The 16,453-nt window shown below is 41.7% G+C and overlaps 1 protein-coding gene across 2 annotated transcripts in view; it reads left to right on the forward strand.

Annotated features, from left to right (window-relative positions):
• The window catches only part of DGKB (diacylglycerol kinase beta), a 217,910-nt gene that overhangs the window by 20,353 nt on the left and 181,104 nt on the right, over window positions 1-16,453 (forward strand). For both annotated transcript variants that reach the window (XM_088654314.1, XM_088654315.1), the window contains exons 9-10: window positions 13,043-13,160; window positions 16,260-16,348. In XM_088654314.1, coding sequence (XP_088510440.1) covers window positions 13,043-13,160; window positions 16,260-16,348 — 207 coding nt within the window. The remainder of the gene's footprint in view (window positions 1-13,042; window positions 13,161-16,259; window positions 16,349-16,453) is intronic.

The raw sequence follows: 16,453 nt of genomic DNA on the forward strand, positions 1-16,453 counted from the left end.
TAGAAGTAGAAGGCCCAGGGATCGCTCTGAGTGCTTAGAATTACACAACCGTTTTGAAGTGCTCATGGAAGACGAGAAACAGACTCCACCTGAGGATCTCTCCCTCATCACAGTTGATGAGGAATATGAAGACGAGCAACCAAGTCAGTCCTCTGGGAATATGCAGGTAACCTTGGAAGGGACAGCACATGGAAGAATCCCAACCAAGCCTATGAAGAGGCGTGTAGTGGTGATTGGGGATTCCCTACTGAGGGGTACAGAAGCAGTAATCTGTGGGCCTGACAAGATGTCTCGAGAGGTGTGCTGTCTACCTGGGGCCAAGATCAAAGATGTAACAGAACGGCTGCAAGGAATCATAAAACCCACCGACAAATACCCCTTCCTTTTGGTGCATGTGGGAACCAATGACACTGCAAGCCATAGCTTACAGAAGATCAAAAATGATTATGAGGCTCTGGGCAGGAAGTTGAAGCAATTAGATGCACAAATTGTCATCTCTTCTGTCCTCCCAGTTGAACGACATGGCCCAGGGAGAGAGGGAAAAATAGGGGAAGTGAACAACTGGCTTCGCAAATGGTACAAACAGGAACGGTTTGGATTCCTAGATCACGGTCTGCAGTTTCTTGAAGATGGACTTCTGGCAAGTGATGGACTGCACCTCACAAAAGTTGGGAGGAATGTTTTTGCCACGAAATTCAAAAACCTCATCAGGAGGGCTTTAAACTGACTTATGTGGGGGAGGGAGACAGTGGTCCTGAAGGTAGGAGTCTATCAAATGCTGAAGATGATCATCCGAATGTCAGGGACCAAATGGAGCAAGCAGCATGCAGACCTAGTGGTGGGACGAAAATATCCTTAAATAAGAGACATGGGGGAATGATCAACGGTCTTCAATGTCTGTATACTAATGCACAGAGCATGGGAAATAAACAAGATGAACTTGAGCTCTTGGTACAGCAAACTAAATATGACATAATAGGCATCACTGAAACCTGGTGGGATGAGTCTCATGACTGGAATGTAGTAATAGAGGGATACAATCTATTTAAGAGAAATAGACCAAACAGGAAAGGAGGAGGAGTAGCTTTATATGTTAGGGATATGTATACCTGTGAAGAGATCCAGGATTTAAAACTTCAAAGCCAAATTGAGAGTATCTGGGTCAAAATTAAGGGAGAGAAAAACAACAGTGATCTCATTGTGGGAGTTTACTATAGATCCCCAAGCCAAACTGAGGACACAGATGATGCCTTCCTGGAACAGATGGCCAAGCATTCCAAAGGAAGTGAGATAGTAGTAATGGGGGATTTCAACTATCCTGGTATTTGTTGGATGTCAAACTCAGCCAAGAGCATAAGGTCGAACAGATTCCTCACTGGCCTTGCAGACAACTTCATTGTCCAGAAAGTGGGAGAAGCAACAAGAGGATCAGCCATTTTAGATCTGGTCCTAACCAATAGTGATGACTTGGTTAGTGGGGTAGAAGTGGCAGGATCATTAGGTGGGAGTGACCATGCTCTTCTGGAGTTTATTATCCAGCGGAAAGGAGCAACCAAGCATACTAAGGTCCAAATTCTAGACTTTAAGAAAGCCGACTTCAGAAAACTTAGGGAAACGCTGGGTGAAATCCCATGGACAGTAATACTAAAAGGGAAGGGAGTTCATGATGGTTGGGAGTTTGTTAAAAGGGAGATATTAAAAGCACAACTTCAGGCAATACCAATGAGACGGAAACATGGAAGGTGCCTAAAGAAGCCAGGCTGGCTATCTAAAGAACTTTTGACTGAGTTAAGATTTAAAAGGGATATGTACAAAAAATGGAAAAGGGGGGAAATCTCCAGAGAGGAATTCAAACATATAGCCAGCACGTGTAGAGACAAAGTCAGAAAAGCTAAAGCACAGAATGAACTCAGGCTCGCCAGAGAGGTTAAAAGCAACAAAAAGGGCTTTTATGGGTATGTCCGTAGCAAAAGGAAAAACAAGGAAACAGTGGGGTCACTCAGAGGAGAAGATGGTGAAATGCAAACAGGGGACAGAGAAAGGGCAGAACTCCTCAATGCCTTCTTTGCCTCAGTCTTCTCCAAGAAAGAAAAAAACGCCCGACCTGAAGAATATGGAGCAGATGATTCAGCAGGGGAAACACAGCCCAGAATAAGTAAGGAGGTAGTACAAGAATACTTGGCTAGTTTAGATGTATTCAAGTCTCCAGGGCCAGATGAACTACATCCAAGAGTATTAAAAGAACTGGCAGAGGTGATTTCAGAACCACTGGCAATAATCTTTGAAAATTCCTGGAGAACAGGCGAAGTTCCAGCAGACTGGAGGAGGGCAAATGTTGTCCCTATTTTCAAAAAGGGGAAAAGAGAGGACCCAAACAATTACCGCCCAGTCAGCCTGACATCAATACCAGGAAAGATTCTAGAGCAGATCATTAAGCAAACAGTCTGTGAGCACCTAGAAAGAAACTCTGTGATCACTAAAAGTCAGCATGGGTTCCTGAAAAATAAGTCATGTCAGACTAATCTGATCTCATTTTTTGACAGAATTACAAGCCTGGTAGATGAAGGGAACGCTGTGGATGTAGCCTATCTTGATTTCAGCAAGGCCTTTGACAAGGTGCCCCATGATATTCTTGTAAAGAAGCTGGTAAAATGTGGGCTAGACAATGCTACCATTCAGTGGATTTGTAGCTGGCTTACTGACCGAACCCAAAGGGTGCTCATCAATGGCTCCTCCTCATCCTGGAGAGTAGTGACTAGTGGGGTGCCACAGGGTTCTGTCTTGGGCCCAGTCTTGTTCAACATCTTTATCAATGACTTGGATGATGGGCTTGAGGGAATCCTGAGCAAGTTTGCAGATGACACCAAATTGGGAGGGGTGGCTAACACCCCAGAGGACAGGATCACACTTCAGAATGGCTTTAACAGATTAGACAACTGGGCCAAAGCAAACAAGATGAATTTTAACAAGGAGAAATGTAAAGTACTACAGTTGGGCAAAAAAAATGAAAGGCACAAATACAGGATGGGAGACACCTGGCTTGAGAGCAGTACATGTGAAAAGGATCTAGGAGTTTTGGTTGACCACAAACTTGACATGAGTCAGCAGTGTGATGCAGCAGCTAAAAAAGCCAATGCAATTCTGGGCTGCATCAATAGGAGTATAGCATCTAGATCAAGGGAAGTAATAGTACCACTGTATTCTGCTCTGGTCAGACCTCACCTGGAGTATTGTGACCAGTTCTGGGCACCACAGTTCAAGAAGGATACTGATAAGCTGGAACGTGTCCAGAAGAGGGCAACCAAAATGGTCAAAGGCCTGGAAACGATGCCTTATGAGGAACGGCTTAGGGAGCTGGGTATGTTTAGCCTGGAGAAGAGAAGGTTAAGGGGTGATATGATAACCATGTTCAAATATATAAAAGGATGTCATATAAAGGAGGGAGAAAGGTTGTTTTATGCTGCTCCAGAGAAGCGGACACGGAGCAACGGATTCAAACTACAAGAAAGAAAATTCCACCTGAACATTAGGAAGAACTTCCTGACAGTAAGAGCTGTTCGGCAGTGGAATTTGCTGCAAAGGAGTGTGGTGGAGTCTCCTTCTTTGGAGGTCTTTAAGCAGAGGCTTGACAGCCATCTGTCAGGAATGCTTTGATGGTGTTTCCTGCTTGGCAGGGGGTTGGACTGGATGGCCCTTGTGGTCTCTTCCAACTCTATGATTCTATGATTCTATGATTCTATGTTTGTAGCTTCAAGAACACTGTTCAACCATCTCATCCTCTGCCGCCCCCTTCTCCTTGTGCCCTCCATCTTTCCCAACATCAGGGTCTTTTCCAGGGAGTCTTCTCTTCTCATGAGGTGGCCAAAGTATTGGAGCCTCAGCTTCACGAACTGTCCTTCCAGTGAGCACTCAGGGCTGATTTCCTTCAGAATGGATAGGTTTGATCTTCTTGCAGTCCATGGGACTCTCAAGAGTCTCCTCCAGCATCCATTCTTCGGCGATCAGCCTTCTTTATGGTCCAGCTCTCACTTCCATACATCACTACTTGGAAAACCATAGCTTTTACTATATGGACCTTTGTCAGCAACGTGATGTCTCTGCTTTTTAAGATGCTGTCTTGGTTTGTCATTGCTTTTCTCCCAAGGCGTCTTTTAATTTCGTGACTGCTGTCACCTTCTGCAGTGATCAAGGAGCCCAAGAAAGTAAAATCTCTCACTGCTTAGTCACTGCCCGGCAGCAAAGCAGTGTGACTGGTCGTACAATAAACTAACAAACTTTGTAGGCAAGGTGATGTCTCTGCTTTTTAGGTTGATTAAGGTGATGTCTCTGCTGTCTAGGTTTGTCATTGCTTTTCTCCTAAGAAGCAGGCATATATAATTTCTATATAATCCATTAAAAATGCAGCTCTCTTACTGAATTAACAACTGTTTTAGTTTGGAAAAACCATATAAGTAGAAGGAAGTAAATATTTTTAAATGCCTTGAAGAAAAATAATGTTATTGTGAAATAATTATCCCTACCTTATTTTTCATTCACTTTTTTATTATTTCCCTTATTTAGTTCATGCTCTTGCAGCTTTTCTGCAGGCATAGTTCTTACTGGGATAAATGGGAGATTTGCCTGCAGAGCAGCTGCAAAATTGACTAATAATAGTAATAATAATTATTATAATTGCATTTTTATGCCACCTTTGGTACTACAATTAGGATGCTGAACAAAACAATTAAGATACAATGCAATTACATGGATTGATTAACTAGATCATATTTACATAATGCAACTATCAAAAGTTGTTTAATGTGCTATTTGTAAAAGTCATTAGAAAACAAAATTCACAAAAACGTAATAATTAATTTCTGTTATACTAACCCAAGAAGTCTTTGATGCCTTCTAGTTTCAATGAAACAAGTCTGCAGTTCCCTCTTGGTATCTTTAGCATTATGAAATATACTTTCTCTTTACTTAGATTGCCTTATAGCAAGGGCTACAGCCCAGAGGGTGGGATGCAGGTGGCGCTGTGGGTTAACCCACAGAGCCTAGGACTTGCCGATCAGAAGGTCGGCGGTTCGAATCCCTGTGACGGGGTGAGCTCCCATTGCTCTGCCCCAGCTCCTGCCAAACTAGCAGTTCGAAAGCACGAAATGCAAGTAGATAAATAGGTAAACGGCGGTGGGAAGGTAAACAGCGTTTCCGTGCGCTGCTCTGGTTCGCCAGAAGCACCTTAGTCATGCTGGTCACATGACCTGGAAGCTGTACACCAACTCCCTCAGCTAGTAAAGCGAGATGAGCACCACAACCCCAGAGTCATCCGCGACTGGACCTAATGGCCAGGGGTCTCTTTACCTTACAGCCCAGAGGTAGAGCACATGCTTTGCATGGGAAAGGTGTCAGGTTCAATTCCTAGCAAAACCAGTTAGGTCGAGTTGCCATATTTCAAAAAGTAAAAACTAGGACACCCCGAAGATTGAAAAGTAAAAACTAGGACACCCCGAAGGTTGTTGAGTTTTGTTTTGTTTTGTTGCACTTTTTAAGGAAAACCCAAAGGTTGGTGAGCTTTTCTTTTTACAAAAACACATTCTTTTGGTTTGCTTCCCTAAGAGTGAGGACAAAGCACCGCCTTTCGGAAATTCCCCCTGGACATCAATTCCGCCTTTGAAATCCCTGTAATGTCCAGAAAAATCTGGACATATGGCAGCCCTACAGTTAGGAATGGTAAGACTTCTGGTGAGAAGTCTGTGTAGGTCAGGGATGGGGAACCTGTTGCCCTCAATTAATTTTGGTCTATAATTTTCATGAATTCCACTGGTGGGAACTTGCAGCCCTGCAGATGTTGTTCAACTCCAATTTATAATAACATAATAATAATAATAATAATTTATACCCCGCCCATCTGGCTGGGTTTCCCCAGCCACTCTGGGCGGCTTCCAACAGAATATTAAAATAATCTATTAAATATTAAAAGCTTCCCTAAACAGGGCTGCCTTCAGATGTCTTCTAAAAGTCTGGTAGTTGTTTGTCTCTTTGACATCTGATGGGACGGCGTTCCACAGGGCGGGCGCCACTACTGAGAAGGTCCTCTGCCTGGTTCCCTGTAATTTGGCTTCTCGCAATGAGGGAACCACCAGAAGGCCCTCGGCGCTGGACCTCAGTGCCCCAACCAGCATGGTCAGAGATGATCTGAAGGGTCTCCTCTCATTTTTGTAGTGCTATGATTCTCAGTTCTCAACCTGAATTACAGGTGTGTTGGTTGAGGGGGGGGTATAAACCCCTAATGTTTTGCTGATGGGCACCACTCTGTCTTCAAAACAACCCCTTCTCGTCTGCCTAAAGCTCCCCCTCCTGATTTTTGATTTTTTAACTTTGTGTTTGTGTTTGGCAGGCGGACATTGCCTACTTTCTGCTCATGTTTTACTTGCTTCTTGCGGAGTTTATTTCTTTAGTGCCACTCAGAACCTCTCCCAATCTATCTTCAGCGAAATGGGTATTTTGTGGTGCCCATGACAGCTTCTTAGATTTCCCAAGTGCCCCTAGAGCAAAAGGCTGGAGACCTCAGATGTACGCCAATAATTTTCTCAGTCTACCTCCTCCTCCTCCTTGTTATTACTATTACAGTGGTACCTCGGTTTACAACCACAATTGGTTCCACAAGTCTGTACTTAAACTGAAGTGTAGTTAACCTGAAGCGAACTTTCCCTTTGAAAGTAATTGAAAGTGGATTAATCCATTCCAGACGATGAAAAACACCCCCTAAAACAGCAATTTAACATGAAATTTACTGCCTAATGAGGCAATTGATCCATAAAATGAAATCAATATAACAGTACAAAATGAAAATGTGATTTTTTTTCTTACCTGGGCTGATGATAGTAATTGTTTGGATGGGAGCTCAGGGTCCTCTTCCACATTGGAGTGCTTTCGTGGCTGAGGCCCAGTCGTGGACACTCCGATGCCTTCCAGGAGGCCGGGCTTTCGCTCTGATGCCTCCCAGAGGCTGGGCCTTCGCAAAGCCATGGGAGTGCTTCTGTGGTTGCAGCCCAGTCACGGATGCTCCGATGCCTCCTGCAAAGGCCCACTTTCCCGGAAGGCATTGGAGCGTCCGCGACTGGGCCGCAGCTACAGAAGCACTCTGATGCCTCCGCGGAGGCCCGGCCTCCCAGAAGGCATTGGAGCGCTTCCGTGGCTGCGGCCCAGTCTCGGATGCTCCAATGCCTTCTGGGAGGCCGGGACTTCACCCCGGGCCTTCGCGGAGCCATGGGAGCGCTTCCGATGCCTTCACGGAGGCTGGGCCTTCGCTCCGATGCCTCCGTGGAGTCCGGGCCTTTGTGGAGCCATGGGAGTGCCTCCGCAGCTGCAGCCCAGTCTTCAGGCCTTTGCGGAGGCCTCCGTAGGCCTCAGACACCTCGGTTTACTTACTTCCGGGTTACAGTAGTTTGTAAATCGAAAGTTCGTAAACAGAGGTGTTCGTAAACCGGGGTTCCACTGTATTGTTAATTTATTACCTGCCCTTCTCCACATCGGTGACAGGTCATTTTTCAGAAATGACTCTCCTTTGTCCCTGTTCACAATTTTTGAACTATGCATAATTTTTAAAATAAAGGTATATAGTATATGGCTGGATGATTCCTACCCGGTTCACCTTACTCAGGCCATTTTTCAGAGCTCTGAATCCTCCTCCTCCTCCCTTGAAAACACATATAAAAATATATCAATGTGAGATACAAAATCTCAGTTAAAACCAAAGCAACGTAACAAATAAAACTGCACAAGAGACATGAAGCAAACAAGTGCAGAATGGGTGATGTGACAAGAAGGTTATGAAAAAGCTAAATCAGTTTAATAACGCTTTCTGAAATATCCAAGTTGGTGTACAAAACACATTATAGATGGTGCCAGCTTGATTTCATTAGGGAAAGAGTTCCTTTACCCCTGGTGCAACTAAATGCCTAATTTCTTGTTGAAGACGCCAGGCCTAGTCACACTCGCTTCAGCAGCAGATTGCAATGAGGGCAGGGGTGTGAGAAATAAGGCTGTTTTTAAAATACTCTGGCCCCAGGTTCTTTAGGACCTTAGTAAGACCCTGAAAATCTGGCTGCATACCTTCAATAAGGGCCGTTCTCCCTGTTAGGATCTCCTACTCTCAAGTGGGACCCTGGCAGACACACATGCCCAACTGGCATGTTCCCTCCCTCCAGCCGATCGCTTGGGAGCTTCAAAAGCTTTCTTCAGCCTGAACATAACAGCGACTAATGCCAAGAAGCATTAGCACACTTAGGGATCTGCAGAATTTGCACAGTTGCATAACAGAACTCAGCAACTCAGCATTTTGGCTAATCTACTTTTATTTACATATAAACACACACGGAGCACTGCAACATGCCTCCCTCTCTCTCTAGCATCAGGCAGCAAAGAGGCAAGAATAAAGGACAATAGTCCCACTTCACGGCACACAGTAACACAAACATCCTGTCTTCGTCACATCCCACTCTGTGGAATGAAAAACATACACAGCCATGTGATAGACAACAATCCCATGACTGCAGACACGGGGAATGAATCTTCAACACTCCCAACAAAGGTGGTGTTGGTTGCTAACACCCGAAAAACAGGCTGCAAACCTTCCAAACCAGTCTTGAAAGGCAATTCCACAGAACGGATTACAATAGCATATCTGTGAGGTTACGCATGTTTGAGCCACTGCAGCCAAGCTTATTCTGACCAAGGAACACTTGCAGCTGATGCACCAGCCAAGGCTGGTTAAAGGCACTCCTTTGCCACTGAAGTCGCCTGAGCCTCGAGTGAAAAATTATTCCCCCCCCATCCCTGCTGGTCCTCTTCCTCCTCAAAAGGCCATTCAGCCAGCCCTCACAACACTGTTGCTCTCTCTGTGTTGATTAACTGGTGCAGGAGCAGCAGTGGTGGGAGAGGGGGCAAACTCTCCTTTTGGCAACCCATCACTGCTGCCACGTAAGCCTAACTCTACCCATCTGCACCCATCAGAGGGCAACTCTGCTTCCAAGGCCATTATGTGGGACTAGCCATACATTAGAACTGGCAATCTACTAAATTTTGTTTTCAAGAAGGTTGAATGTACTTATGAGAATTCAGCTACTTTGTCACTTTTTCAAACGATGGGTTCTGCATATCTTAAAAGCTTGCACACTCTAATATGCATGCAAGGTTTTGTTTGTATGTTGCCTTTCAAGCCAGGGTTTTTTCTTCCCCTAGAAAAATGGGTACTGCTACTCACCTTGAAGTTGTTACAATAAGTGCCACACTTAAATAACAACAAAAGAGGTGCCAGTACTGCCTATTGTAATGATTGCTGAACGTTACATTATTTGATTGCTTATTTTAAAGCTATGTTTTATTATCATATTTTTGTATTGCATTAGATTGTTATAAGGTTGTTTTGTATTTCATTAGATTCTGTTTCTTCAGCTTGTAAACCGCTTTGAGTATTGTATGATAGAAAGGCGGTATACAAATTAAAAGTGATGATGATGATGATGATGATGATGATGCCTACCCCCTGAGTACCCCCTTGAAAAAAACCACTGGTTCAAGCCATGCTTTTAAGGCTGCTTAAAACATGAAAAAATACTTTATTCCACCACAATAAAAGTAGTCATAAACAATAAATAAAATACCCAAAAATCCACAACCAAACTGAACAATATCCACATTAATCATAAGATCTATAATAAAGGTGCAAAAATAATATCAATAAAAGCAACAATTTCTGCCCAACAAAACTCTCTAAACAAATACTCGAGCCCAACCATTTGTTCAGCTTTTGTAGCTGGCGTAGGTCAGGACCCTACCCTCCCAGGTCAGGCGGGAAAATGTCTGCAAGGCAGGGAGCAGGTCTTCCAGGACTTGCAGCCAAGATGAATTGGCTTAGTAGAAAAACGACACCATGCCTTTCCCCCTAACTATAAAAGCACTGCTTTTTGGAGTGTGCTCAGCCATTGTAATTTGTGTTCCCTTTCCCTGGCACTAGATGTCAGAGTTGCACTGCAATTGCTTTTTCTATGTAATCCAAGATGTGATTTTTAAAAGCTTCATAACACTTGTCCTTGTAACTTGCAATACTATAAGTCCTATGAACCTACTGAGTTTTAAAATTAACCTTTAAAACAAAATATATGAATGAATAAGTAAATATGTAGCTGATGAAAGTTTACATTCAATGTACAGTATAGAGAGTTGTTGCGGAATTGGTCCGCAAGCAGATGAAGCAGATATGTAAGATTGATGCCAGAGTGATTATCTCAATGCATTTCTCCTTTGTACCTCCACTGGTACACTTTGGGCTTGTTTTGCAGGGTATATATGCAAATTAATACAAGAATGCACAATTTATCTGATGCTTATAAACAATATTGAAAACTTCAAAATCCCTCATTCAGCTTAGGCAGAATGTGTGTTTTTTATTCCAGTTTTAAAACGAGTGTAAAATGGAAAATGATCTATGACGATCTTAAAAGTCTGGAGAGTATGTCAACAAACTGTAGGATATTTCTGCACACAGTGAGATTTAGTGAGGTTTCAGTATGAAATCCTGTTTTCTGGAGAAAGATTTGCTTGAAGGCAGCTTTATTGCTGTTCTTTGGATTTCCACAGGAGGGAGTAGCTTTAATTCTTTCTGGAAACTATTACAGAAACCGCTTTGGGGAGCTGTTGCAAAGTTCCCACTCTTGAGCAAACATGGAACTTTGTGAGTGCTAAGAGTTTCTGTATTACGTTAGAATGGTTTTCCCCACCCTGTTGGCTTTTGATTTTTCTCTTAATATGGGACATTGCTAAAAGGATTTTCTCATTCCCTTTTCTCTGATGCATACACACTAAATAAGAATAAAATAAGGGCGGTGAGAGGGGAAACTGCCTTACCAATTCCACAGCACACATGCCAAGTTTATTTTATTTTATTTTTTACATGCCTCCTTTCATTGCCGCCTTCATTGGTAATTATGCCAAGGTAGGGTACAACATAAAATAACCATCAGTAAAACAAAAAGCAGTTCTCAAAAACAACAGCAAAAAGAAGCAACTGAAAACAGTGCAGCAAGAAGGCTAAATATTCTGAAGCAACCAGAAGCCAGTGAAAATTGTTTTAGCTGTCCAACCTCTTTGCAGAATTCAGTCAGCTTTGCAGACAGTGAGGCACACAACTAGTGAAATAGTGTAACCCATTTTTCTTCCATTTGTACCCATCTTTACTGTTAGTACTGATAGTACTGAAGTCCATGGGAAGTGTGTTTTTCCCTTCCTTGTTCGCCACCTGCAGTCCATGCACAGATACCTTAGCACTTTGATCCAAGCTGGTGTTTATGACACAGAAACCATAGTTAAGACCGTGATTAAGTAAAGATACAAAAACCAGCATTATTGCATATGGAAAATTGGAAAGAGGGAGAGAGAGCTGACAACCAGAAATAGAAATACGGAAAAGAAAAATGGGTGAAATCTTCTTTTTTTAAAAAAAATCTTACTTATTATTTTTTCACAAAGAAAAAAAAACTTTTCAAATTTTAACATAAACCATGAGTTACTTTATCAATTCACTTCCTGTCCTCCCCTTCCATGGTTTCCATATTGACCCTTAAATGCTGCATATTTTGCCTATACTATTTAACACATTCCATTTAACCTATTTATCTTAATAATTCCATGCTGTTGCTCATATTTCAAATCCTGCTCTTGCTATAGTATTTCTTTAAATACTCGATAAAAAGTTTCCAGTCCTCAATGAAATTTTCATCATTTTGTTTTCTAATCTTTGCTGTTAATCTTGCCAGTTCAACATACTCCATCATTTTCCAAAGCCAGCCTACTTTTGTTGTAACCTCTCCTTCTGAGTGAAATCTTAACTGTTGCTAAGTCTTCTTTCTCCCCCCCTTTTTTTGCCTGTCACCATGAGGTTCAAGGGTGGACTACAACAACTGAAAGCACAATATTAAAAATAAGTTAAAACAAATGACAGTCAAGAGGATAGGGTGGGTCCTAAGAATTTGGTATGGGTAAAAGGAAGTTGGTGGGTGACTTGTGAGAATTGCTCAACGTAGTCCTACGTATTTTATTTTAAAACTCATTTATGGTGGTGATATAACAACATGACTTTTCCATTCTAGAAATTATTTAAGTTACAATTACACATAATTATATGTTAACAGCTAAGGTGGCTGATATTTGGCAGCTAACCAGAGCAAAAATCGAATATGTTATTTTCCGAAAGTGCACTGTATTTATGTAATGGGATCTGTGGATCAGTTGCAGGCTGTAACTGAAGTATTTTAATTGGCAGAACACCCACATTCAAGACTTGTTTGTTTCTCTGATAAGGAAAATGCCAGCTAAGTCGCTCCATATGTTCTGTTCCAATGGAGGCGAAATCACATGTAATGACCATTCTTTTGAATAAATGGCAAAAATTAAAACTACTGTGCAACTATAAATATATCTTGATTATGCATTTTATGTTATTTTTTAAATAAATATATTTGAGATATCTGTTCCCCTTTCCTTTGGGGGGAGGGGGGGCTTCTTGCTGATGAATTTGAATTCAGGTGCATTCATCTAGTGATAATCTTTCATGAACCAAAAGCCAAGCATAGGAAAAGATGATTAAAGGAAAATGCCTTGGCATAGCAAGGGCTATATGTGTTCACAGCCCTAGCTGGAGAAGAAATCTATGCATGCAAAAATATATATAAAGAAATGCATGTCATTCCAGACACAATAACAATGCAGGAAAGGTTGCATACATGTTGCTTGGGCAGATATTCATTTTATGAACTTGAAAGGATGGTATTACAGTCTTAGCCATAGGTAAAAAGGTTCTGGAAATGCAACTCTGAGCTTAAAACCCAACCCCCAAACATGCCTGTTTGAAAGAATTGTGTTTTGATCTCTTGCAAATTAATAAATGAAGAAGCAGATTGTCTTTTATGTTCTTGAGTCAATTTCAATTTTTTATTGGCACTTATGGGTTTCACTGTTTATGCCATTAAATGAAATCCATTTCTTTTTATGTCTTCTGCAGAATGTGAAGGATGATGGGCAGCATGTATGGAGGCTGAAACACTTCAACAAACCTGCCTATTGCAATCTTTGCTTGAACATGCTTATAGGAGTAGGCAAACAGGGCCTCTCCTGCTCATGTGAGTATACGTCCCGTTTAGCTCTGATCGTGCTCTAAACGAGATCCAGCCCTGTTCATCATCCTAATCAGGACACAGATTTTCATTAGACCAAGAATTTTCAGGTGTTGCCCTGCTTTTATGCCAAAGTGTAGAAAAAGAGGCAAACATATGAGACTCTTCTTTAGACGGTGGCATCTATTTTTACTTTCCAAAAATTCAAGGTAACTTTTGAGACAACAAACTGAATAAAATTGATACAAATCATGGCGTGGGTGTCCTAGGATCCTTGAGAATGAGTGACTACAGTCCTTAGGCACCTCCCTTTGTCGCGGCTGCAATGAGAAGTTTGGAAACTTTTGCTTCCATTTTGTATTAATTTTATAATATAAAATATTATGCATACAGTGGTACCTCGGTTTATGAACACAATTGGTTCCAGAAGTCTGTTCATAAACTGAAGCGTTCATAAACTGAAGCAAACTTTCCCATTGAAAGTAATGGAAAGTGGATTAATCTGTTCCAGACGGTCTGCGGAGTACTCAAACTGAAGTGTACTTAACCTGAAGCATGGGTGTAATTGGTTCCGGAAGTCTGTTCATAAACTGAAGCGTTCATAAACTGAAGCAAACTTTCCCATTGAAAGTAATGGAAAGTGAATTAATCTGTTCCAGATGGGTCCGCGGCGTTCGTAAACCGAAAATTCGTAAACCGAGGTGTTCATAAACCGAGGTTCCACTGTAGAATATAAAATACTGTCATGTTGTCTGAACGTGTACAAACTGTAGTTTATATTAGCTATGGTTTGCTGAAACAAGACATCTTAAAACCATAGTGTATGAAGTTGGCTTGATTAAACTACCCTCAGTTAAGATAACCTATAATTTCCCCCCGGTATGGATGACATACTAACTGGCAGTTAATAGAAGCAGAAACTTATTTAATGGGTAATATAGAGAAGGATGTGTGCTCTATACTTGCAGTGGCTAGTTCTTGTAATCTTAACCCATGACGTAGTATTATGTTAGAAAATGGCTTCTCTGCTCCAAGGAGAATTTTGCATCTGGAGAAGATGATTTGCCAGTCACTCCCAAAGGATTAAACTCACAACTGCTTCCTGCTTTATTTTACAGTTTATGCCAGTGCTTCTGCTAAGAGAGGATTGCTCTAGTCTGGGGCAAGTCAAAAAAGAGCATGTGCCTCTGATAGCAACGACCCATGCCTTTCTTTGGGAAACTCAAGCCCAACATAGAAAATAATGTCAGTATAGTTAAAATCATTCAGCTTGGATTTTGAGTCCCTCAACTTGATAGTACGGCACATAAGACGACAGGGCGTATAAGACGACCCCCAGCTCTTCCAGTTAAAATATAAAGTTTGGGATATACTCGCCATATATGAAATACGACCCGGTGTATAAGATGACCCCCGACTTTTGAGAAGATTTTCCTGGGTTAAAAAGTAGTCTTATACGCAAGAATATACAGTATTTTGTAGATGCACATGCTTGTCTGCAATCCATACTGTTTGCCTTGATTTACCTTTGTTGATTATCCCTCATTTATTCTAGCTATAAGGTTTTTTGTCCTCCCCTTTTCTGTTCTGTTCTTTGCAGAAGGGGGGAATAGGGTTCTGGAGGATACATTTGGGGCCGCACAACCCTCTGTGGCCAATCAAGTTGCTCCCTGCAGTATATTTGATTTATAGCTGGCCCTCCCATTGGATGTACATAATAAGTGCAAAAGCGTGGTCAGAAAGCCTTGTACATGGCTACCCTTGAAGATAAAACCTGGGAGAAATGGTGCTTTTGTTTTGAATGTGGGTGAGCTTTTGACTACTGAAGTTAGCATTAGTCCTCCTCATAGCAGTAATGTTATCTGCTGAGTCACCAGAAAAATATCAAGTTTGGAATCCATCTGATGCCCTTGTGCTCACAAGATGACTGCTGCTAACAAAAGGAGAAGGAAGGTTCCCTCTCCCCCCGGAGCCCCCAGAGCCCCTGAGATTGGCTCCAGAGGGTTGGGAGGCCTTCCAGAACTAATTGTTGGGTGGTATGGGAGCTCCAGTGGGTAGCAGGGAATCTCCTGATTTAGCAGAAACATCGACTGGATCAAAATGCTTCCATGAGCACAAGAGCATCAATTGGATTCCACTCTTGAGTCAGTATTCCATGAAACCATTTAAGCTTTATTGTACCAATAAAGGCTACAAAGTGCAGAAAAGCGATGAAGGGCAAGAGGGGAGAAGCTTTTCTGGGGAATGGAAATTGGCAAGGTGAATGATAATTGAACCTTGTGCATGATAAAATGAACAGATTTATAATGATTTCTATCTGGAAAGAAGACTACCCGAGGTTGATAAATCAATAGAGGGAATAACATAAACTTGCTGCTTTTTGCATTTGGGTTTGCCAGCTGCTCTCATGCCTATAGTTGGTAAAATATAGATATTTCCTTCTTGGCAATGACACAAACGCATTTGGCAGGCATCAATTTGTCTTCAGTATCTGCCCCTCCTTCAATTTAGGAACTATTGTTGACAAGGCAAGGGCTGATTCAGTTAAGCATTTCCTGCTCAGCCATTGAGTAGTCTTAGATTCTTACATTGACCATACTTGTTATTCGTTCATTTGTTTTATTTGTATGCTGCTTTTACACACACACACACAAAAAACACCAACAAAAACTGCTCATTCCTGCTCACAACAAGCAGGGATGAATTTCGTACAAACACTACAAAAACAAAGTATCACATCTCAATACTATAAATATTGAATTACAAGATTACATAAACAACATATAGCATCCAACAGCAAAAAATAGCCATTTCACCTTAGTCCTAGAAACACTCCTCCCATGATGTTGCTGATATTAAGCAATATTTCCTTTATTTTATGGGCTTTTGTGCTTCAGTGCAAATTGCTAGATTTGGATTTCCATGCTCCTGATACAAATAATGAATTGCCTTTTGATAACCTTAGTTATTCAAAATGTTGTTGTTGTTTAGTCGTTTAGTCATGTCCGACTCTTCGTGACCCCATGGACCATAGCATATTTTGAATAGTTATTCAAAATAGGTTTCTATAAAATTGTGTCAATAACTACATTGTTGCATTTTCAGTTTGTAAGTATACAGTCCATGAACGTTGCGTTTCGAGAGCACCAGCTTCTTGCATCAAAACATATGTGAAATCCAAAAAGAATACTGAGGTGAGCCACCATTATTGTCTTCACTGTGTTTTGGTGGGTTTCCAACGTCAATTCAAAGTGCTGGTTTTCATGTTAACACCCTAAGCAACATAGGAACCCAAGGTA

This window comes from Zootoca vivipara, chromosome 11 (assembly GCF_965207765.1).
Source record: "Zootoca vivipara chromosome 11, rZooViv2.hap1.1, whole genome shotgun sequence".
In the NCBI taxonomy this organism is placed as follows: domain Eukaryota; kingdom Metazoa; phylum Chordata; class Lepidosauria; order Squamata; family Lacertidae; genus Zootoca; species Zootoca vivipara.